The sequence below is a fragment of the Hemibagrus wyckioides genome, linkage group LG03 (assembly GCF_019097595.1).
Source record: "Hemibagrus wyckioides isolate EC202008001 linkage group LG03, SWU_Hwy_1.0, whole genome shotgun sequence".
Classification (NCBI taxonomy): Eukaryota; Metazoa; Chordata; class Actinopteri; order Siluriformes; family Bagridae; genus Hemibagrus; species Hemibagrus wyckioides.
In genome coordinates, this window is record NC_080712.1 from 17,576,520 (window position 1) to 17,600,862 (window position 24,343).

The window sequence follows — 24,343 nt, forward strand, 5'->3', positions numbered from 1 at the left end:
ATATCTCTTAGTGAAACTGGGTAAAACTCAAATTACTAAACTCAAACTAAAACAAATTTAGAATGATCTAATTTTAATACTTTTAATGAGGTTCCAGATAATCGATAATAAAATGTCCTTTATCTATCTATCTATCTATCTATCTATCTATCTATCTATCTATCTATCTATCTATCTATCTATCTATATTACTAGTATAATATATATCTTGTCTTATCTATATATTATTCCAGCATATGCTGAAACACCATTCACAATGAAGATACAATTCATCTGTCTTATCTTAGGAAATTACATTTCCTGGGCTAAAATTAGAAATTCGCTTGACTGTTAAAAAGTGCACTGGTTTTATTTGACATGTGGTTTACCGTTTAATACAAACTTTTTATAAGGTCTACCAGCTGCTTCCATCTCCAGTGGTGCATTATGAAAATACTGATGTTGGCCCTGAATTACATCTGTGTTCTTTTCCTGTCTGAATCCCATTAACATGTAAAGTACTGCAAGAGCAAGGTTTGATAACAGTTCATGCATTAACACACAAGGGAGGACTGTGCATCCTTGCTTTTCAAACACCAAACACTCCCAAGTGCCAAGCTGTATCAACAGAATCTTGCAAATCAGAGCTGCTTTGTCTGCTTCCTAAAGGGGACCACCCCCCAACTCCCCTCCTGACAGCTGACCGTATTGCAGTTTGCCCATCACTGATTAATAAAATCTCCATTCTCCCAGCCAGCACCCAACCAACACATACACACTGTCAGAAAGCAACCCTTTCAGCCTGGCTACAATAGCAATGAGTGGTGAACATCGCTCCTCTGTGAGCATTAGTGTTTATTTCATTTGTAAACCCCAACCACCAAAAAAGAAACCTTAATCGCTTAATCGACCAAAGCAATTAGTAGCCAATCTCCTGAGGATTTTGCTTTGCCCCTAAACATTACACAATGGTTTATGTCAAAGGATTTGTCACCTCTTCTATGAGGCCTTCTTGGCTTTGCAAAAAATACACAATAGCAAAAAAAAAAAGAAAGAAAGAAAAAAAAAACATCCTCCAATCCTCCGCTGAGGATTTGAGAACTTATATAACTCCCAATTATCAAAACTTCTCCAGGCAGCCTCACAGCCCTCTGCTCTGTTTATATGACTCACAAAATAGCTAATACTCAACTGTGTATAATGCCAGTGTGGCCACATGACTGCAGCAAAGGCTCTCGTGCTTTCTGCCCCACTGAGTCAGGCATAATGGGTGTCTTGAAGGCTCCAGGCTCAGGCCAGCAATGCTAACAAAGCCTCGGTGGCTTGCAGGGAAGAGCATGTCTTCAAGCAACTTGCCAAAAACTCATTTTCAGGAGCACTCAGGGATTTCTGCAGGATACATGGTAGCGCCATGACATGTCTGGCTTTAGATATCATGGCATAAGGGGGATTTGAGGATGCAGCGTGTGTAAAGAACCAATATAAATGACAAGAGATAAATATTAATTTCATATTTAATGGTAAGTTTCAGATTACTTAAAGATTTGGAAATTCTTAACCTTCAGAGATCAAAATCAATGGTACAGTTCAAATATTAAATATTTTAAGACATTTACTATCTACTTGAGTTGTAAATATCAACTAGTTTCTCCTCCTACAGCTATGCACAGCTGATGAAGCACTTTTGTCCAATACATACTATTTCTCTTGAAGCTATGTGTACTATACTTCATTATACAAATATTCTGATCTAAAAAAAAAACCTTATAAATATTGAACACTAAATTCCAAATGGTGACATTTATTTCATTCAATTCAGTTCATTCAATTGACCATGCCAAAAAGCTGTCATTTTCTACTGGTGTCATATCACATACACCTGCTCTTAAAAGTGAAATTGCATTTGTATGAAATATTTTCTGTGTAACTTAACTGAGAGGAAGGGCTGGAAGTGGGACGTTATACTTTATAAAGTCTGCTCTGTCTCACTGACCAAGTCTCCTTCACTTTGTATCTTTGTTTCTTGCTCCCTCTCTCTCAAGGCTTGACTCTTGTCTAGGCCAGCATTAATGTACCTGTTTACCTCATGGGTGGTCTTGAGCCGGGCTCAAATAAAGCCCCTTTTCCTGCAGATCTAAGTGTAGAGTAGCTGCTAATCCGATTTCAGGAAACAGCCAAGTCGCCCTCTAGCTTCCCAGCTTATTTCTACACCAGGGACTGAGATGGAGGGAGAGTGCATCATTCAGCAAATATTCAAAGGCAGACTTTAGGACCACCTAACCTGTGGCTTTTATTGCCCACCCCATAATGAGGGGGGGAATATTACCTTTTCACTGCCTGTGCTTTCTTAAATACGTTCTGCCCTCACAGGGACATTACAGTGGCCAAATATAATGCCGGGTTTCATGGAGTCCAGGCTTATCTGGCCTTGGAAAGTATGTGAGACATGCCAGTGAACAAAGGGCCATCTCTCCGCCAGCAAGCCGGGTGAGGGGATCTCTTTCAGTGGCCACAGATTGCCCTGTGTTCCCTTAATTGACAGACCTGGGCCGGCTGGGACAGAAATGACATGCAGCTGCCCCTGGCCCAGCCTATGCAGGTAGACCACATTTCAACAGGAAAAATGGTCTCTAATCCTCTATTCTGCATGCAAGTCTTCTACTCTGGCAATACATGCTTGCCTTGGCACACACAGTCAACAAGACAGAGAAAAAATCTAAATTGTTACCATGTATCCGGCCAGGTCACACAATTCACAGTTAAATCCAAGCTGCAGATTACTGAAAGACAAATATGTTTAAGGATATAATCTGCAATTATATATCTGTATGAGAGAATACTGTATAAATACTATCATTATGTCCAAAAGTCTTACCCATACACAGCATCAAACTATAGCAAATATGTATACTACTACTAACATATATGCAGACATTAATTTTTTTAAAAACATCACACAAGTGTTAGATAGACTTCGTGGCACGCTCTGGCTCAGCAGCTCACTTGCTCTGTTCTCTCACCCGTTCTGGGGAAAGCATGGCCTCAGCTGGCCAAAACCAGGCAATGCAGAACATTTTATCAAGCAAGCTACAAACTAAAGCAGAAAATGACAAGATGTTTTTTTTAAAAATTGGTTAAAAAAAATAATAAATAAATAATAAGTAAAAATGATGAACACTTTCAAAATCCCAAAAGCACTCTTATTATTGCGTACCTAAAATAAGTCAAATAGCTGCATAAAGATGCTCATTATAAAAGAATCAGTTAATTCAATTATTTAATTTCAGTTTGTAGATAAATGTAGATTTAAGTTGCACTTTCATTACACAGATCACACCCAAAAAGCAGGAGGAGAATTAGGAGGAGGGAATTATAGCGGAGGGAACGTGAATAGATTGACTGCCAATCATTAAAAATAACAGCATAAAATCTTATTATGGGCACCAGGCCAATATTTTCATATACAAAAAAAAAATCCTGCATCATGTTTTTTAAAGCCCACATGCATAACTTTCATGCTATCAACACACAGCCTATTTTAGTTATTTAATTACTCTGCTGCATGGAACCAAGCCAAACAAAACTATTAGCACATTTATTATTATTTATAAATGCAGAAAAAAGAAAAAAACCTCTGATGTGCACTAAATAGTGCATGTCCATACACATCATTTGCCAGCTGACACCAGCGTTTTCCAGCATAGGCCAGTGTGCATGTACCCTGATATACAGTATGCAATGGCATCAGAAGACAAGAGTGTCACTTCTGATCCCTAGTGTACTGTCAGATGTCAGCAGACCCGAGGGAGTTTGCTTTCAGCAGGGAATACATTCGGCCATACGGCATCTGTCGCTGCCGCTCAAATCAGCTTCCAAACCGCTGAGCATCACCCACACCAGACCAAGCCAGCGCTGCAACTAATGCAGCTCCTGGTCAGATTAAATAAGCTTTTCAGAATTTTTTGACATTTGACAAGTCATTGTTTGCTTTAGACTTGTCAGGTTTTTTATTGCTGGATCAGCTATTAACAGTCTGTCAGTATTTCCGTAGATACGTAAAAAAGTTTTCGATGCTTTCTAATTTTTTAGTAAAGTTGTATTTTCTCTTCATGTGAGTTTAATTAATAAAAGTACAGTGGACTGGTGCCTTGAAAAGTTCACTGCAAGCTCACATGACATGCTCCAGTCAAGACTGCAGTGCACTATCCATTCCTAAATACTCCAGATAGTGAGTGTACTTGACGTGGGGCCAAGCAGACTAAGGAGGGCCACACAGCAGCGGTAACTCCAGCCCAAGACAGAGGGCGAGATAAGAGAGTCCCATCTCAACCCTGCCTCGCCGTTACCTGAGGAACGTTGCCGAGTCAATAAAAGCCCTCTTGTGTCTGTCAGAGCTCTTTCAGTGCTCCGTTTGATGGCCCATCATCCCGCGGCTGCCTGCTGATGACCTTGATCCCACACTTAGCCCAGTGTAGCAAGAGCCCATAAACATGGCCTAAACAGCCCAAGCTCTCAGCTTCCTAACAGCCCTGTATGTTACAAACAAAGGTAAATAAACACATGGCTGTGAATGTGAGGGGGCCGTTTGCTCTCAAAAGACGCCTTCAGGGACTACGTTTTCATTACCAGTGCCTTAAAATAGCAATGCTAGCCAAACCTACAGCAGATCAATACTATAGGAGAAATCTAGTTTATGTTTATTACATGGACTGTGTAGGGTGTCAAAGAAAAATTAATCCTTTAGTGATACATATCTCAAATTGAATGGAACTTTTTTTTTACTGAAAATCAACATAAGGTTGTTTTTCATTTTTAAAAAAACTACTGAATAAAATAATAAATTGCAGACATTAAATCTAAAAAGCAATGTTATGTTATTAAAATGCTAAATATCACAGCAATAATTAAAAAATATAGTAAGTGCCATAATTGCAGGAGAAAAGATCTGTTATCTCTTTTTTTTTTTTTTACTAAAAAGCACAAATCTTCTGAATGAGTCCCAGCTTTGTGAAGAGGTATCGTATCTTCTCTACTGGCTCCTGCATTCCTCTTAGCAGAGTGAGTTCTGTCTCAAGAACATAAAATGTTAATGCAAGTTCAGTAGAGCTCTTACCGGGACAACAACAATAGTCGTCACCAGTGAAGAGACTGTGGCTCCAGCACGGGCCAGTGAAACTAAAAGAACATAATGGAGATGCAGTAATAACATGGCCCCGACAAATAACAGCACAGTAACAGCCTACATCTTTAGGCTGTGCCAATAACCTACTGACGAATTTTTCGAATTAAAAAGAAGCTTTTTAGAAAATATTTATAGAAACTTTTCCATCTGTTAGTAATAATATGCACACAGTTAAAAGAAGAGATGAGTGTTTAAAAATTGCTTTTAAAGCAATAAGTATACTGTTAAAATCAATATTAATTTTGCTAAATTTGACTTACTAAAAACAATTTGGTCTTTAATAAAATATATATATATATATATATTGCATGCTTGTGCATTCTGAGGAATAGTGTCATTATCAAAACATCTGCTCTAACCTTACTCAAGCCCATGAACAAATTATCATCCCCAAATTCAGTTCATATTCAACTCCTCCTGGCAGTGTGATGCACTTGTATGGCTTATTTCACACAATAGCTTAACACACAGCCAGAGCTTCACACTCCTGCTTTACACCTCTTACAACAAACATAGTGTAAGTAAATGAACAGTAGCGGAGTTACACCCACTGTTAGAATGCTATAAATAAAAAAGGTATTATACAATAAACACTACCACTACTATAGGTACTACTACTAGTATTAATAAGTACTATAACTACTACTAGTAGTAGTAGTAATAGTATAACTATAACTACTACTACTGTGAACAAGAACATTATATTATATTTATATATATTATATTAATATTATATTCATAATAATAACAAAGAATTATCAACCATTTTAAATACTTGTCATGATATACCTACACCTCAGTTGAAGTAAGTTGCACTGCAAGCTACAAACACATCCATGCATTACTGAGTGCTTCTTGATAGCCGTGCTCATCACTATAATTTTCCAACTATTGGCCACTGATTGCATTTCAGCCCAGAGGTGAACATTACATGCTCACTTAGCACCTGAGATCACGCAGGCCGCTGTGTCTTCCCCTCCAGTGAGTACTTGGCAAAGCCAGACTCTGTGAACTCAACACACACCATGCAACATCGACCACAGACAGCCTCCAGTGAGTGAGAGATTCTGCTAACAAATTGTTTGTGGGGTAAATACACAAAGCTTTTTACTGCATTCAAATATGACAGTTTGACTTACTGTGCATGGGAGGAAAAAAAAATAAAAATGAAGGGGGGAAAAATAAAACAAATAAAAAATATTAATTTCACCAATAAACCCTGGTAATAATTATGGGTTTGGGCAAAATGTGTTGCATTTGAGTGCAGTCATTGTGTCTGAGAGGTGTTTTGTGTATTCACAGGCAGTGAATGACTTAACCCTGCCATCCCAGGGTGAGAACACAATGGCGTAGGCACCCAGGGTCCGAAACTATACACTTTAATAAAGTCACAAATGGCTAAATGAGGAGCTGTGATCGCACTCACATTACCAACAACAAGGGCTGCACTATGCCTCAAGGAGTTTTGTTTTCCACAAATATGCTAAGCTAATACAGACCTAAAAACACAGAAACCTGATCACGACTTGGGTTGTTCAGGTTTTAGCTACTGCACGGAGGGTTTTTCCTCTTTTGCTCTTTCAGAACAACATCAAGCACTCAGGGTCCTCCTCTGTGGAACCTGAGCTTAAAAATAGCCTCTACATAATAACCTGAAGCAAAGCAGCTCAGCAGAGTAAGTTACAAGTGTTCGATTTTCTAGTTCATGTTGGTGCAAGGTAGTTTGCAACCAATTGTGTATTCCATTAAAAGTATTTAGTTGAGAGAGCTAAATATCTTCTAAGGTCTTTCCTAGTTTGGTGCCAGGACCATTCCTTTAGGGTAGTTGTCTGTATCACGAAAATGTATTTCTGAAGCATGTACACGTGTGCATGAGAGAGAGGGAGAGAGAGAGAGAGAGAAGAGAGAGAGAGGAGAAAGGAGAGAGAGAGAGAGAGAGAGAGAGAGAGAGGAGAAAGGAGAGAGAGAGAATGCAAACTTTGGAGAGTCTTCTTTGGGCCTCCCATTTGGACACAGAGAGGTCGCAACCTCCCTCTTTATTTTTCCCAAGGCTGTTGGGTTAATGAAGTAACAACAAACTGGGCCGGCAGCTAATTTGGAGTGGCATTTCCTGGCCCCTCTTGGCCCACGGAGATGTGTTTCATTTTCTCTTATCAGTGTTTCAGTCATGTGGCTTTCTGCATGGACGCCCCTGTCTCCCCCCATCGTTGGCCTAATGGAAACTTCGTTAATGTCATTAATCTGCCGACTAGGACAAGTACTAAACATACATCAGCCTGTTTGTAGCAGTTTTGAGAGAAAACGCCAGGGGCTGTTTAGACTTGAACACCACATAAAGATACACTGAGGGTTCATTATCTTTACTGGTCTCTGCAGCAGCAAAATTGGGCAGGACGTACATTAATCAAGTTATGTCGTGATTCTTAACCAAAATGTACACTACATGTATCTCCTCCTCATAATTTTGCTTGCGTGTACACACTTACAAGCCAATAAACCATAATTGAAAGTTTGATGGGAATAACACGAGTGATCACTAGCCAGATTATGCATGCAGGGCCAGTGTGAAACTATGAATGTCACCACTCCGCTCTGAAATTGGAAGTAAATTGAATGTTCAGATTGATGACACAAATAAAATAATCAAATAACTGCTATGCCAGCAAATAATCCACTTGTCCATCATGTGACAGACAGTAATAGGGAAAAATACCTGAGCTCTCAGACAGAACGCTTGACACATGATAAACTTTATATACAAACATTACGCTACAAATACAATAAAATAATAATGACACAAATGTTATGCATGAGCAAGTTATATTAGCTGTTCTCCTAAATTCTGTCAGAACATGTGCGATGCCTGTGTGGTAGCTGTCATTTTGACCTCACATAAAGAGATGCTCTGTGCCCTCCTCAAATCATAACAGAGGGTCTGCATAAAGCCACTTTAATGATGAGTCAGGCAACTTGGAGAGGTCTCTCTAATTAAGAGACTTCATTCACACATTCCCTCCACACCATGAATGGACACTCTCAGGCTGACATGTCATATAGCTCCATTCATAGCAAGCAAAAACCAGGGGGGGAGCAGAGCTCAGCTGGGAGGGATGGCTAACCGAGGGGACATTTTCTTTTGTGCGCCGCTAAGCTTCTGGGGCCAAATGCCAGCAGGCTTACCCTAGTGCTGGCTGCCCATGTGTTTCGCCTTTCTCCCACATGGAGTAATTAGGAAGATCTTAATGGGTTTCCAGGTTTATTAGTGTCCAAAAAAAGGCTTCAAATGTCACTTTAATTAAAGGGGATTCTAAAGACAGCTTGTGTGGCAATGTCGTTTAGAAAAATCCTTGTCTGGGCACAAGGGGAGTGAACAGGCCAGACCCTCAATACACACAAAGATACCTTAAGTTCTCAGAGAAGGCTATCTAAACCCATGGTCAGTCAGACAAGATCGTTTGACCTCGACAGAACATTAAACTGACAGCAATTATTGGCTTAGCATGCCACACAGGCATATATATACACGATTCCCTCCTTTCATATCGGCATCGGCAATCCTACTCCAAGAACTGTCCCATTGAAAAAAAAACCTCACTCCCAAATTATTTTGGAGGATAAATTTATTCCTGGCATATCCTATGCTCGTTCATGCAGAATATAAAATCCTAGATTATTTCTTGCTTGGTTAACTCGCATCCGGTCTCCTCGTTCACAAAGCCACTCTAATGTTGCCATTAGTTATGCTTCTCTGGTGGCCAAAAGATGAATCCTGAGGTCCTTGCATCCAATAAATGAATGGTGGAAGGAGATAAAATATATCACGGAGATAAAGAGGCCAGTTCATTGCTGGAACATCAGAGTGCAAGATAATTAATCAATATGAAAATGACATGACTGTTAAATGTGCAGCTCAGAAAAGCCTCTCATATATTTTTTTCCCCCTAAGATGATGCTTCAATGTTAATAATTCTACAACTATCACTCTCCAGAAGATCATATAAAAAAAAATGTTTCACATAAAGACATTTTTATAAAGGAATATAGCCTGGTATTAATAATTAACTCAGTGGAGAAAAAATTCTACACAGACCTTCTATTCAGACTCCGTCCCTAATTCAATCATTTCCAAACCCTGAACTCTTCATTCAAACAACCATGCAAAAACGTCCAAACTTTATGTTAATGATCAAATCTAACTGTAACTAAAAAAAAGAGAACATTTATATGCAAAGCTTGAAAGCAACTAGTGTTTCGTTGAGCGAGGAAAGACAACATGTCAGAGTTTTATGGCACAGGTGTGTAATCGTATGGGCTGGGAGCCTAGAAAGGTGATCTGATAATTGGCCACAAGGGAAACAGCTGTGTGTCTAGGGATTGTCTGTAGAAGATAAGGGACAGGAACTTGTAGTGAGGTATTTTATTAAGTGTCAATTTGCCACAATAGTGTGTCCTCAAAGACGCTATGACAGAACAGAGAGTGCATGTGGAGTTTTTCTTTGCAGTACAGAAAAAGGGGCACACAATAATCTTCCAAAAAAAATTAGATTTAAAATGTAAAAATCCAGACTAATTCTTTTACAGACCTGTATAAAACATAGCATTTGTGAAATAAATAGAATGTGGCTAAAAAGAGGATATATTTGTATTAATCGGTTAATATGTGCAGCAATGGAGTGGGAAAAAATGACTGCAAACTAAAAAAAAATAAAGGGAAAAATAAACAATAAAAAATCAATTTATATTAAAGACGTTTAAAGAGGTGGTGTAATTTGTGTGTACTGCAGTGCTTAGAATTTCAAACTTGGTACAAAGAATGTTGCCACTTTTTCATGCTGCGGAATTGCATCTGGTGGCAGCAAAGCGAAACGGCAAGCTTTATTTTCCTCAGACAGTAATGCTAGTGTACCTTTTGGCACAGAAAAGCAGCGCCTCATACCTCACTCGGGGCAGCTCAGTCAATGGAACAAAGTTAGAAGAATAGAATACAGTCACAGAACAAAACACACACGGCACAGTGCCGGTGCAGAGACTACGGCTGGAATTCCACTCGGTGTACAAGATGAGCAAAATGGTGACAGGCAAGAGTGGGATGGGGCCTTTACTCCTATAAGCCATGCATGTCTTCAGCCAAGAATAATTTCCATTTTCATAGGCAAGACTACAGCTGCCGAATTCACTCATCAGTGTAACACCACTGCAAACAACTGCTTGTGCTCAGTCTGCATTAATACAACTACGGCTGCATGTTACGGAAAAGAACTGTTCCGTTGTTATGACAGATTAAAAAAAAATAAATAAACAAACAGCATGAACAAATAAATACTAATAATCAACTAACAACAATATGATCAGCAAACATTTGTGTTTTCATTTTTCTATACAAATGATAATGAAAATGTTATTGTAAATATGCATTATTAAATTTTTTCTTATGAAAAAGCTAAAATATATTGAAAAAATTACAAAAAATTTCATTAAAGAAAAAAAAACATTTTTTCAACATCATAGAAATTCTTACTAAAAAGGGGCAAAGGTACATTAAATATTTGAAAATGTATATTTTAGGTAAATTTAATTCACCAGTTATAACACAAATTGTAAAATAAAAATAAAAAAACTATTCAATTCAACCACAGCTGCCCCAGTGTCACAGTGTATAACAATGCCACGTTTCAGTACAATACATGCAGAAGGTGGAGCTGTTTGCACAGACAGAACGATTCGCCCTTATTTATGGATTCCTAGCAGTGGCATTGACATCAGCCCAGCCCAGTGTTTTGACAGGACACTAATGTTGAGCTCAGATGAGGAATCACTTCAAGGTGCCCTCTGACACAAGATAAATGGCAGCTGACCTGAAGACACTGAGAGGTGAGCAGCCTTGTGGCACTGTTGTGGTGCTGGTCGGAAAACATTTCCTGTGTTGCCTGAGACGCACCACAGCTTCCTACATTTGGAGACAGAAGGTAATGATACTCTGCGAGACTGAACGGAGTAACTACTTTCCTGAAAAGAACTGCGTGATTTTGTTAAACAGTTCAAAAAGTAATCACAGATTTGAAGAGATGTAAACTGCCAAAGAAACCATCACAGTGAGCTGATGCCTTCCTAATTTTGGATGTAAAGTCATCATGTAGCTTATTATTTCGATTTAATTACTCAATTCTAGTAACTTTTATAAACAAAAGGAAACAAATCTGATACAAAACCCACAGTTCCTGAACTAAATGAACCATAGCTGTTTTTTCTACATTATACTCTCAGCCACATAAATGATCAAACCTGATGACAGTCAAAGTCTGAGGAAGAAACGGAGCTTACCAAAGGGAAAGTGACAGGCCTTTCTACAACAGATGTTTCTACCGAGGGGAGTCTACTCTCCACTGAGCAGTCTCACACATGAGAGACACCCAAAGCTTTGGAAACCGTCCTGAAAATGTATATTCACTGGTAAACATGCCACCTCCCACACTGACTACTGCTTTCACAAAATATTCCTGCCATGTGCATAATTACAGGGAACTACTCAGAATAGTGAAATATATAAGCATCCGTTTATATAGTTGAGGAGAATGAAATATCTTAACACAAAACCAAAAAAAGGGGGAAAGAAAAGACAAGGATGTTGCACCTTATTACAAAAAAGATAAGCTTTTATCGATCCATAATCTGGACGAAAGCCAGACTATTGACAGGAAGACAAAAGACTTCAGCAAGGCCATTTGTCACAAATCTAGTGCCCTTACTCTATCATGGCAAGCGAAATTTTCCCACTGGAAGTGATAACACACTTGTTCAGTTTTAGCAGATCAATATTAATATGTGGGTGATCCAGAAGATAGATGTAGGACACAGTTTAACCCTTTCGCTGCTGGATCATAAACCAAAGACCAAAAGAAATCACTCAGGACCTGAAACAGGTTGAACTTAACACTACTCCTTGTGGTGTTTTCACATAAACACTTTTTTTTCCTTCAAGTCATAATTATCACTTAAATTTAGACACAGGTGTGGAACAGGATTTCCAGTAAATGTAATTTTCAGCAGTGCACAGAGATGGCATGCTTGTCATCTAAAGCCATGTCCACTTCACAAGACGGCATTTTGCCTCCTGTTCATTGTGGCCAGTCTGGTGCCCATTTCCTTCAGACAGGATCTAAGCAGGAGCCAGACGGGAAGGCAAGCATGGCCTCGCAGGAGGCCGGATAAGCCAGCTCTGATGCCTTGATACAGCTCCAGACCCCCAAGCTTTGACATGCTGGCCACAAAAGCAGAAAAAGTTTCCTCAGGAAGCAAATAGGCTTCTAGCAAAATACTGCTCTCCCCCCCCATTATAATCTACACAGCTGTCACTTTCTTTAACCTATAAATTTCAGAAATTTTTATTTTTTTATAAACACAAAAATTAGAACTTGCAAATTAAACTGCATGTCAGGAAGAAAATTAGATTAAATGTGAAAGAAAATAATAATAAAAAAAGTAAAATGCTGGGTTTTAAATTGTATAAATAAAATACAAAAAATTAAGATTTTTGGGAAATAAAAATACAATAAAAATTTTAATTATTTGCTGAACAAGTTAGAATACAGTGATGAAATCCTAAGACTGGAAGCTAAATAAAGATATATATTCCCCTTTTTTAAAATATAGCTGACAAATTCTGTATTTAAAACAGGCTTCAAAGTTTTCACATACTCCTAATAAAAATAAAAATTGTGTTTTTTGGGTTTTTTTTTGCTAAACATGTTTATGTCTACAGTTTTCTTCATGAATTTATTTTCATAAAAATCCATAACTAGGAGAAATGTATGCAGACCATATACATTCATAAAAACAGAATATTATTTAAATGTAAAATGATTGTGCCTAAACTGCAGATCGTCTATTAATAAAATAATTAGAAGTGTTCCGATAGACCGGTCTGGATATTGGTGTTTAAAGTTTGGCAAAAGGTAATTAATTTGGCAGTAAATTATTTGCACTGTAATTGCTTAACCTAATGAAGGAGAGGAAATTGCAAATCAAACTGAGGTTCTCTACCTTTCGCTCTAATAAGATGGAAATCTTTTGCACAGAACGCAATACACACAATGCGGATCCTGACCAGCCACTGTGATAACATCATGCTTGAGTGTACGTCTCACTAGAAGTAAAAAATAACACAGGTTTTTAGTTAAAAAAAAGAAACAAAATCAAAAAATTATGCAATTATAATATAGTGTAAATAAATGTGTCTAGCAAAAAAGAATGAATAGATGTAAATAATTGACTGGCTTGTTATTCAGTTATATACCTAAATTTGTACTGTATTTTCACTAAAAATTACAAATTAATATTTATTTGCAGATTTGAGATTGCATTAAAATTACAAATACCTGTTATTAATATCAGTATTAGTCAGAGACTAGTGCATGATAAAGGTTTTATCTAAGCTCTTACTCTCTACTCGATATTAAAATTGGCAGTAAATCAGGCCTGGCTGTAAAAACTAATACTGTACTTACAATTGTATTTCTTATTATAGCTGACATTTTTCTTGGTACCAACACAGTGAGAAGATTTCATAAAGCATATGTGAAGTTAAATAAAGCGTAAAGAGGTATAAACTTTCTGCAGGCAAGTTAGCAGTGTGTTTTCTACTCAGCAAAGCGCTTTGCAGTAATGTGATGTGCTTGATGGGACGCTGGTCCCCAAAGGTTCGGTGTGGGTGTCTCTGTGGCCCACCTCATGATCTTGCGCTTTGGCACACTGGCAGATGGGGTACATCATGCCATCAAGTGGAAAAATGAGTTAATGTCAAGTGGCTCAAATACAACTGTTCCTCCAAAAGACACAAATTAGCACAATATTTTTTTGTTGCCGCCTTGTTTTGTTTACTCTGCTACAGATTCTATTTTTAATCCGTAAATTCTGAATATGTATTTTAACCCTTAAGCACCCTTAGCAACACCAGAATACGCCATTATTTCTAAAGAAGGCTTACTAAAATAAAAATAAAATGAGAGATTAAACTATGTACATTCCTTGCTCTTTATTCCAATCAAAATTCTTTTAGGAATTAAATTATACTGATGTGTTATGTTTATACAGGAAAGGAAACAAAATTAACCTAGCCAACACCCTAGCAAGATATTTGTAACCAGAGTTATTAAGTTTATTATATATTTACAAATTCCACTAAATAACTGTAAATACGAAAGACATTATAGATTTGAAGATTCCCGACCTCAGAAGTTTCAGTGCAGTACTCCAGAGAAATGTGACTCAATGCAGCCATCTAGTGTCAAAGTGCTATCATTTTCCAGTAGAACATTAGGTACAGAGGTACCTAAGGTACATGAAATAAAATATGATTATAAATAAATAAATAAATAAATAAATAAATAAATAAATAAATAAATAAATAAAGGCATGCAAATTTCTACTACAGGATTTTCATAAGTATAATTTATAATGTAACGTAGTAAAAATATTTGCGGATCTGAACTATAACGTTTATAAACTTAATATCAGCACTTTCCTGTGCATCAGCTTTATAGCCCAATTAATTCCCAAATGAAGCTAATAAATATTAATATGATGTACATTTGTGCAATTAATGAAAAAGGGTGTAATTAATTATTCTGATTTATTCTCACATTGTTTAATTTGTTATCTTCAGAGTGTGCGGCTAGGTTTCACTGGTGTTGTAAGGCAAGTCTATGTGCTTGTGACCCAAGAGGGTTTAATCAGAGTCCAGCCAAGTCACAACGTCTTCTGCACGACTCATTATCAGCTACATGTACCGTGTTTCCTGCTCTGGATGCAGCTCTAATGGAAGTCTGCAGCCAACAAGACATGACTCCAGAGGAGCTGAGAACAGAAACATGCACGCATACACAGACCCAGACACATACAACTGAAGCCATATTAATTATGTAGAACTACACATTTATAATGCCAGCATGTGGACTAGTACTGCAACTGACCCAGCTGAGAGCATGGCAGCTCAGTTCACCCGTCACTATTGCCAATTCGACACGGTGTAATTGAGAATGACAATATCTTATAACAGTTCAGTGCTTAAGATGAGGTAAAGTTAACTAGTCAGAAGCATGCCATGGTTGACAAAGAGAAAATAATTCAGGTGTACAGGGATGTGCTATTCATTAAAATTCATCAATGAATCTAGCCTAGTGACAAGATGTCAAGATGTTAGATATACTGGCAATAATTACTTAACATAACTGCACACAATAAACCGAGGATATGATTCCAGCTTCATGTGTATTTAAAAAAAAAAACAAAAAAAAAAAACAATGAAACCAAACACTTTACTTCAATCGGCTGTGGCACTATTTGCCCAGTTTGTAAGCGATACTGAAACTAATTAGCTTGCAGGGCCTACTACACCATAATGAATATTTGAATGGGAATATGAGGGCAGACATGACTTCAGAAGAATTGTGGCCATCCCCATTGGCATTTAAAAAGTTTTAACATTTAACATCATGACATTATTGAAAAGCGTGTATTATAATAACTACAAGCCTAATTTTGTACAGGTATGATTGGCAAGACTTTGTGTTTGCCATCCCGGCTGAAAACTACTGTGATGCAACTACTAGATCATCTCTGCCTGTTGTCAAATTATCTTCCTTACTTGACTAAACTGATTATTAAATGTTAGACGTTTTCTAATTGCCTAATTGTTATTTCCCTTTATTGTTTTAGTATCAATAACTCAGTTTTCTCTACCTGCTTTTAACCAAAGTCCACAAGTTTGACCATTCTTTTGTCAGCTAGTAAACTGGGTTTTTCACCAGGAAAACTTTGTTAAGTCAGTGGCCATGGCTCTCTTTTACCAAATAAAAATGAACAGATGTAAATAATTGACTGGTTAGTTATGTATTTGTATCTGTACTGCACTATACTTTCTCTGAAAACAACAAATTAATATTTATATTAAATTGAGATCACATTAAATTACAAATACCTGTTATTAATATCAGTATTGTGAAGAGGTGCATGATGATGGTTTGATCCAAGCTCTTACTCACTACTCGATATTAAAATCTGCAGTAAATCAGGCCTGGCTGTAAAAGCTAATACTGTATTTCTTATTATAGCTATCATTTTTCATGGTAACAACAAATTTATTTTCTTGCTGCTTTATTACTTGATTATTTAATGTTATATATTTTCTAATTGGCTTATTGTTAATTTCCCTTGTTGTTTTAGTAGCAATAACTCAGTTTTCCTTCTACCAGCCTGCAGCTTGGCCATTGTTATGGCAGCTTAGTAAACTGGGTTGTTCACCAGTAATTCATGTGAAAACTTTGTTAAATGACCCTTGACTTGAATGGCCATGACTCTCTGGACATTACAGTAGATTATTCAACTTAACACTGTTGATCACTTACCATACTCTTTTTTAATGTTTATTTGTTTGACATGGTGAACTGATAGCTGCCTGGGGAAAACCTAATAAGTGAAGCAAAGTACTTTTATTCAATTCCACTTGCAAAAAAAGAAAGAAACACCTGTAGTTAATTTTTGATCGCGGAAAACCGGACAGTTTAACGAGGTCAACCTGCAGCACGAGCGCGTGTTTACTTTTAACAGGAAATGATGTCATATATTTTTAAACAATCCACGGCGCGCAGCGTTAAGAAATTGCTCACTTGGAGCATATAATAATCTGCTGTATCAACAAAACTGATTTATCTGCAGCCCTCCTGCGCTCATTTAGGTAAAGTTTAACAGATCGCTCGGTTAATAATGTGTTTATTTGCTTGCTCGTGTTAGCCAGTTTATGAAGCTGGGCATGACTAGCCAGCGCGAGCTAGTTTAGCTGTTTAGCTAGATAGTTCAACCTACCGCAAATCAGTGTAGCGTTTATTTAAGGCTTTAAGTCTGAACATTGTTAGATTTGTTGCGTGCATCAGAAATGCAGACTGGATTGTAGTGCAGAAATGACCAGGCTATGTTTCCAGTCTTGACCAGTGAGCTAGCATTCTAGCTAGATTGTGAACCAGGGGGATTCAAAACAAAAGGCAAAATAAAGCTAATGCTCGCCATTGAACTGCAGAGCAGGCCTGTATCTGAGCTGGAGACATAAACACAACATCATCAAATATGTTCACATGTATATTTGCAGAGTAAAGTAAACGAAGATGGCAGTGCAGGCAATGAAGCCAACTAGCAAACATCATTTTGTGTGTGTGTTTTCATAAACATAAACCAAATCATGAACTAAAGAAATATAAAGCCATAGGTTAGCTTATTAGTGTGTCGGTAGGTATTGACAAATTCTTCTGCGTTTTTTCTCCATGTATAAATACCCTATTGTTTTGAGCAAACGCTTCTCTGAGCTTTGTACTTGTTTGCATGTTGACCAGTAACAGGATGGAGCTCCAGAAGATTATTCATGATGCACTGCATGACTTTGTCCGGTCACACATTCCGCATGCAGATCTGAGGTAAGTTGGCAATCTTTCACCACCCAAATAAACGCATTAGAGAATGCTACGTCTTGGGCATTTGTGTTAACATTTCTCTCTTCTTCTTTTTTTCCTCTTAGCACACTGGACGATGTGCTGCTTTCCTACATCACTGGTGTGCTGGAAGATTTGGGCTCCCAAGCAAGTGTTGAAGAAAACTTTGACGTTGAGGTGTTTGTTGAGATGCTTGAAGCTTACATTCCAGGCTTTTCCGACATTGATTGGTAAATGTTGTTGTCGCTGTCTTCTTTGCTCTGATTACACCTATACTATATTGCCAAAAGTGAATTCAGGGCGTTGTTTTTCAGGGGTTGGAATTGGCCCATTAGTTCCAGTGAAAGGAACTCTTAATTCTTCAGCATACCAAGACATTTTGGACAATTTCATACTCCCAACTTTGTGGGCACAGTTTGGGGGTGACCGCTTCCTGTTCCAGCATGACTGCACACCAGTGCACAAAGCAAGGTCCATAAAGATATGAATGAGTGAATTTGGTGTGGAGGAAATTGTCTCGCCTGCACAGAGTCCTGACCTCAATCTGATAGAACATCTTTGGGATGAATTAGAGCAGAGACTGCGAGCCAGGCCAAACCTGGGACATTTACCTTTACATACACTTGAATGTAATATGGAGTTGGCCCAAACTTTGCAGCTATGACATGTTTAACTCTTCTGGGAAGGCTTTCCACAAGGTTTAGGAGTGTGTTTATGGGAATTTTTGACCATTCCATTAGAAGCGCATTTGTGAGGTCAGGCACTGATGTTGGATGAGAAGACCTGGCTCACAGTCTCCACTCTAATTCATCTCAAAGGTGTTCTATCAGGTTGAGGTCAGGACTCTGTGCAGGGCAGTCAAGTTCCTCCACAGCAAACTCGCTCATCCATATCTTTATGAACCTTGCTTTTTGCACTGGTGTGCAGTCATGTTGGAACAGGAAGGGGTCATCCCCAAACTGTTCCACAAAGTTGGGAGCATGAAATTTTCCAAAATGTCTTGGTATACTGAAGCATTCAGAGTTCCTTTCACTGGAACTAAGGGGCCGAGCCTAACCTCTGAAAAACGACACCTGAATTCAATGATTTGGAGGGGTGTCCCAAAACCTTTAGCAATAGAGTGTATGTTACAAATAAATGTACTAAACTGCTAAATAATATGAACCATTAGCAATATGTCTGTGGAAGTGTGTTTAAGTATGCAATAAACCTTTTCTCCCCAGTGTTCAGGTCTGTGAGATGATGTTTAGCTTGGCCTCGAAATTAGCCTCAGCACGGAATGAAGGTAATTTAGATTTAAGCACTGTTTTTTTTTTGTTTGTTTTTTTTCTTGGGTGGATCATAAGAATCAGAAATAAGAAAATGATTATGGAACTTATATGTTCGGAGGTCATAGCCTGTGTTAGTTTATACTATCTTTTAATATCTGTGAACACTGCCTGTTTCAGGGTCTTTTGCATTGAAGACAGAAGAGAGTAATTGTTCCTCGACTCCTGCTACAGAGCAAAGAGTCCCCATGCAAAAGACACACAGCCACTCATCACATGTAGAGGGAGCCACAGCCAAGGTATTAACTCACATCTGAGTTTGCAGCTGTCTGACCATGACACCTTTCCATTTCTTTAGTCACTGGATATTTTCACTTGGTTTTGTATGACTGTGTGTGACATTATGATTTCAGAAGGTACATCCTTTCATCTGAGAATCTTGAGAATAGTTACTCAGGAACTAGTGGTTGAATGTTTGTAGGATTTGTATATAATCAGCTTTTTTCCAGCAACTTGTAACTTGATCCAAATAAAGTCCAGGTAACCGCAAGGTCAAATGGATTTATCCGGAATTATCACTGTAACTAGCAGATGAACGGATTAGGTTTGGATCTGATTAAAGGTCATGGCAAGGTCATTAGCTTCAATAGTTTCCTTCATATTTTAAGTATACATTTCTGTCGACTTGTTTTTCTCCATTTTTTTTTTCCAGAGCAACTTAGCTATAGAGAAATATAGTGCTGTGAGAAAATTGATAGTGTTAACAAAGGTAGAACACTAAAGATGTGGAAGAAGTTAACATAATTTGTAAAAGTGACTTATTGAATTATTTTACTGGTGTCAAATGAAATATCGAATGTATCTAATGTTCATTACAGTTCTGTGTAACAGTCACTTCTAAACACATCTGTGTGTGTGTGTGTATTAGGTGAGCACTTCAGAGTGGGATGAACAGGAACAGCATCTTCTGGAGATGTTTCCTAAGTGCAGCGTGACCGAAGCCAGAAGTGCATTATCTATTGCTAAAGGAGACATGGAGGAAGCTGTTCGACTCATCATTGAGGGAGATGTGCAGCTCAGTCCCACCCCTCCCCTCAGTGTGAGTAAACCAACCATGCTGAAGCTTGATTCGTCTTGGGGAAAAGGCAAAAAAAAACCCACACACACCAAGAATAATGACCCAAATGTTGTCCTGAAAACTGTCCCCTAAGATGAATAAATGCAAAAGTATATGTAATGCCTGAACCTTTATCTGGTTGTGCATGTGTCTTTGTTTCTAGGGAAGCCAGGGGAAGAGTGTTTCTGCACAGGCTGATGAGAAGCTGAAAGCAAATATTTTAGAAAAGTGAGTCTTTACTAAACTACTGTAATTGGTACTTTTTTCTGTTTTTCTAGGAGAGATAAAAGCAAGTTATATTTATTTTTTTTATTATATTTTATGTTTAGATTTTTTTTCTTTTTTAATATTCATTAAGTATCTTATTTATGTCCTTTTCAATTGCACATTACACCAATCATCTTTGTTCACCTTGTTTGTTTTGTAAACTTGTATTAAATGGTTATATTGTCTTGTCTGTTACTGTAGTAATCATTTTTTCTTCTTCTATATTAAACAAATGAAGAAAACTGTGACAAAAGTTTCCTCGTCCATTTTCTTTCAGATACATGTTGATAGATAGCGAGGAAGATAAGAAAATACACAGACCGTTCATCCCAAAAGACGTAAGTGTCCTCTTCTGCGTTTGAGTGTAGGTGCTTGTCAAAAAAGAGTAGCTTACATAACCTAGATGTTGGCACTGTAACAGTGTGTTTTGTAAAAGTCTCCAAGTCTGATGGGTTGATTTATCTCCTATAGGCTCCAAAGAAGTTGGTACGTTACCATAGCAATCAAGTGGTGACTACCAAGGGAGAGCGCTACCATCTGGTGAAGAAAGACGAAACGGAAGAGATGAAAAAGACTTATGTTAGCCTTAAACCAGCACGGAAATACCGCTTTCATTGATGACGTCTATACAATGACACATCTGCTTTTTACATTTAATTTAAGACGGGAGTGATTTGGCCAGTATGTGAGCTTTAACGTGAGTTCATATTTTTCATCTTTTTGTCTCTTTTTGCAGTGTGGATGATTCACACTCTATTCAACTTAAACTGCACTGATCAAAACAAATCATTACAAAGATTTGTTTTGTGGGAAGGCTTTTAATTTTTGTTGTATTTTGTTTTAGCTTTGTTTTATGTACCAACACCAGTTTTGTTTAACTTTTGTTTTTTTTTTAAGGGTGGTGAAATGCTTTTTTTGATATTTGTGTGTGCGTGTCCATGTTCCGAGACCTTCCATAGTCAAATAGTGGCAGCCACCTCCCCATTTTTCTTTTGCTTTTTCATGTACACAGTTTGTGAGTGCAGAACTACTTCAGAGCTACAGGTGACTTGCTCTCTCCAGTGTTAGGCATAGCCTCCTTCCATTCTCTTCTACCACACTGAGTTTACATCTTATATTCTGTGTTATTTCCATATAGTGCTGAAGAGTTATTACCTTGTATCATTCACTGCTTTGATCACTACATTAAAAAGGTCACATTCCATGCCAAACTACCAGGCCACTATTCTATAAGGATGTTGTCTCTGACCCCGGACATCCTCTTTTCTAACTGCAGCAATCCTGATGTCGACGTAACCCATTAAACCAGCAGATTTAGTGCCTCGTTCAACGATGAATCTGGCCCAAGCCCTGTAGTGTACACAGTTTGCTTGCTGCAAAACACCCACATCTAGAAATGACTGATAAGCACAATAAAAAGCCCAGTATGCAATCTGAGCTGTTCTTTAAGTAAATTACCAACTTTGCAGCAGACTCTGCTCAAATCAGCTATTGAGCAGCTGAGACAGTACAACTCCTAGGCTTTTTTTTATTTATTTTTTTATTTTAAAAAACAAAAAAAAACAGGGCTCTCCTTGCCATCTAATGACCAGGCAACCTTTTTGTTTCTTAGCAGGGGAGCACAAGGAAGCCATATCTACCCTGTGCTGGAGGTTAACTTGCAATAGTTGGAGAATTACCTTCTCTTGCAATAAGCTCACTTTGCATGGCCAGATGATTTTAGAGTGATCTTGTGGTTGAATCTAGGATTCCTACCCAAGGTTAATTGTTAAATTGGTGAGTTGACCTTGCAGCCTTCAGCGAGGGTGAGCCTGCTAGGTCTGATTGGTAAAGTATTGTCAAAACCGGATGGTGTCCACTTGATCAGTTAAAAGATACCCCTGGTGTAAACAGCTTGGCCCACAGGTTGGTGGACATTATCATCATTGCCCGTAAAAGTATATGTGACACTACTAGGAGGGTCTCCTCATTTTTTGGGCATTATTTACAGATTTCTCCTGGAAGTCTGTGCTGCAGCTTACTACCTGGACAGCACCATGCCCATCTTCTCTAGGGTCTACAATGTCACACCAGTGGCATGAGTGCTGAGGTTCTCTAAACACTACTGAGGACAGTCCTGTTTAATGAGATTGTTAGTATATGATTCCCACGCCTGGTGTTTTGGTGGGATGAACTAGAATCTAGTTACATATGTAACTGCTTCTATGAATCAAAGATGAACAGCATGGTTCCTTGTCAATTGTAAACACTGAGTAGTTTCCAGGGAAAGATGGCTGTATTTATTGTAAATACAGCATCATGCATCACTATGTGACTGAACAGTCTTGGCATGCGAGTGCGCTCGTCCAAGAAAGTGCCAAGATGTCCTCCATTGCCGCTAATTATACACCGTTCATAATCATATACATGTATACATACATAAATAACAGTGTGTGTTAGGGATAGTGAAGGTTGGGCATGCAGTTTGAAATTTGATCATGTGGTAATGAAATGTGTCAGTCAGTATTACATGCTGCTAAACGGCTGTTCTGTTATAAAAACAACCAAGACAACAGTTACTTAGCCTCAGGTATTATTGAAGCTGGAGTGGAATGAGATTTAATGCCCAAAGGCTCTCAAGGAAAAATGTTACACACTATACAAGAGTCTTATTTTTTTGTATATTAATTCTTTTGAGTTTTGTGTGATTTACACTGGATCTACTCACTTTGCTACTCTGTGTTAGAAGTGTTATGTACTTTGGTGCTTACAGGTCTGCATGGTTTTAGCTGATGGAAAGTGGCTGTTTATGTAACTCCTCTTCACCGGTCATAAGTAGTGCAGGAACCCTAGTCTATTAACATTTGTTACAAGGTGTCATGGCAGTTCCTCATAAAGAGGTGATCTCTGCAAACTGCAAAACTATGTTATGTCAAAATCTTTATTTTTGCCGTATGATTAACATAAAAGACGGATGTAAACTTTGTCGGGTGTATTTTTGGCTGTATTTATCATTCTAAATTTACTGCACTTTTTTTTTTTGTGTCTAACACCTGTCGTGTAACATGAGCACAAGTTGTGGAACAGTTGGCTGAGCTGAGCTTTGAAAAGGTGCTGTGTTTTTCAGCAGGAGAATACACAGCTGTGAATGTTTATTTAAGTTGATAACGTGGTAACTCGGTAGCGTTTATAAAAGAAAATCGAGCGGAAGAACTGGACAAGACAAAATCTTCCAGTTTTAAGCACTGCTTTAAAGCAGATTTTTTTTTTTTTTTTTTACAGAAATACAGCCACAACAGTATGTAATATAAAGTATTTATTACGTTGCTGTCATCTCTGGTTACAGCATCAATAATAAAGAGCTGGTTTGTATTGGCGAGGCACCAGATTACACAGATGACACACACACGGATTCCTCACTCACGCGCAGTATTGTGTAATGCCTCGCCATTATCTGTATTTGCATTTAAATCTGAAGAAACCAGAAAAGTAAAAACAAATGAATTTAAGATAAGGATGAATGAATGAACAATGTAAATGCAGCACACAGCCTCTTCATGATAATGAGTGAATTTTAACACCACAGGCTTCATATCTGACTAATCAACTGCACCTAGGTGAAAGTAAAGATGACTTTTTATTCATTGCATCCTGCAGACAATGTCCAGATACACTAATATTTTAACTAACCAAATGCTAAGTGAAGCAAATGTGCATCTCCTGTTTGTTTCTGTATTTATATCAGACATTATTTGTTCATAATGTATTTCTATTTAATTATAGCCTTGTTGCACAATATTTAATCTTGTTTTTTTTTCTCGCCTGTTTATAATATGGTGTCAGTATCTCTTGGGAAAGCATCACAGTGCAGTGGCAGTGATTGTTAGACACCAATGAAGACAAGAACTAGAATGTGAATCAGTTGTAAAAGGCTGTGAGGTTTTTCCATATAGCACACACTCAATCTGTATTATTACTGTTAAACAATATTACATAACTCATTAAGTATTCACAGAAGTTAAAGGTGAGTAATGGGTAAGGCTTTATTTTCTAGAAGAGGAAATGTTCATACCAA

The 24,343-nt window shown here is 37.8% G+C and overlaps 1 protein-coding gene across 2 annotated transcripts; it reads left to right on the forward strand.

Annotated features, from left to right (window-relative positions):
* Positions 1-16,768: 16,768 nt before the first annotated feature.
* cuedc2 (CUE domain containing 2) lies at positions 16,769-24,138 on the forward strand. 2 transcript variants are annotated; one of them, XM_058383730.1, is made up of 9 exons: positions 16,769-16,892; positions 17,542-17,622; positions 17,724-17,867; positions 18,861-18,922; positions 19,086-19,204; positions 19,834-20,004; positions 20,186-20,250; positions 20,567-20,627; positions 20,761-24,138. In XM_058383730.1, the coding sequence occupies exons 2-9, from the start codon at positions 17,549-17,551 to the stop codon at positions 20,905-20,907; spliced, it is 843 nt and encodes a 280-aa protein (XP_058239713.1). In that variant the 5' UTR covers positions 16,769-16,892; positions 17,542-17,548; the 3' UTR covers positions 20,908-24,138. The 2 variants fall into 2 exon arrangements, with proteins under 2 accessions (XP_058239713.1, XP_058239721.1); XM_058383738.1 differs by having other exon boundaries at positions 16,795-16,892; positions 17,548-17,622.
* The last annotated feature ends 205 nt before the right edge of the window (positions 24,139-24,343 follow it).

What these genes read in the sequence shown, in the direction of transcription:
- cuedc2 (XM_058383730.1), top strand. Translation starts at nt 17,549, where the DNA reads ATGGAGCTCCAGAAGATTATTCATGATGCACTGCATGACTTTGTCCGG. An exon ending in ATTCCGCATGCAGATCTGAG is followed by an intron (nt 17,623 to 17,723) that starts GTAAGTTGGCAA and finishes TTTTCCTCTTAG; the next exon opens with CACACTGGACGATGTGCTGC. An exon ending in GTCCCACCCCTCCCCTCAGT is followed by an intron (nt 20,005 to 20,185) that starts GTGAGTAAACCA and finishes CTTTGTTTCTAG; the next exon opens with GGAAGCCAGGGGAAGAGTGT.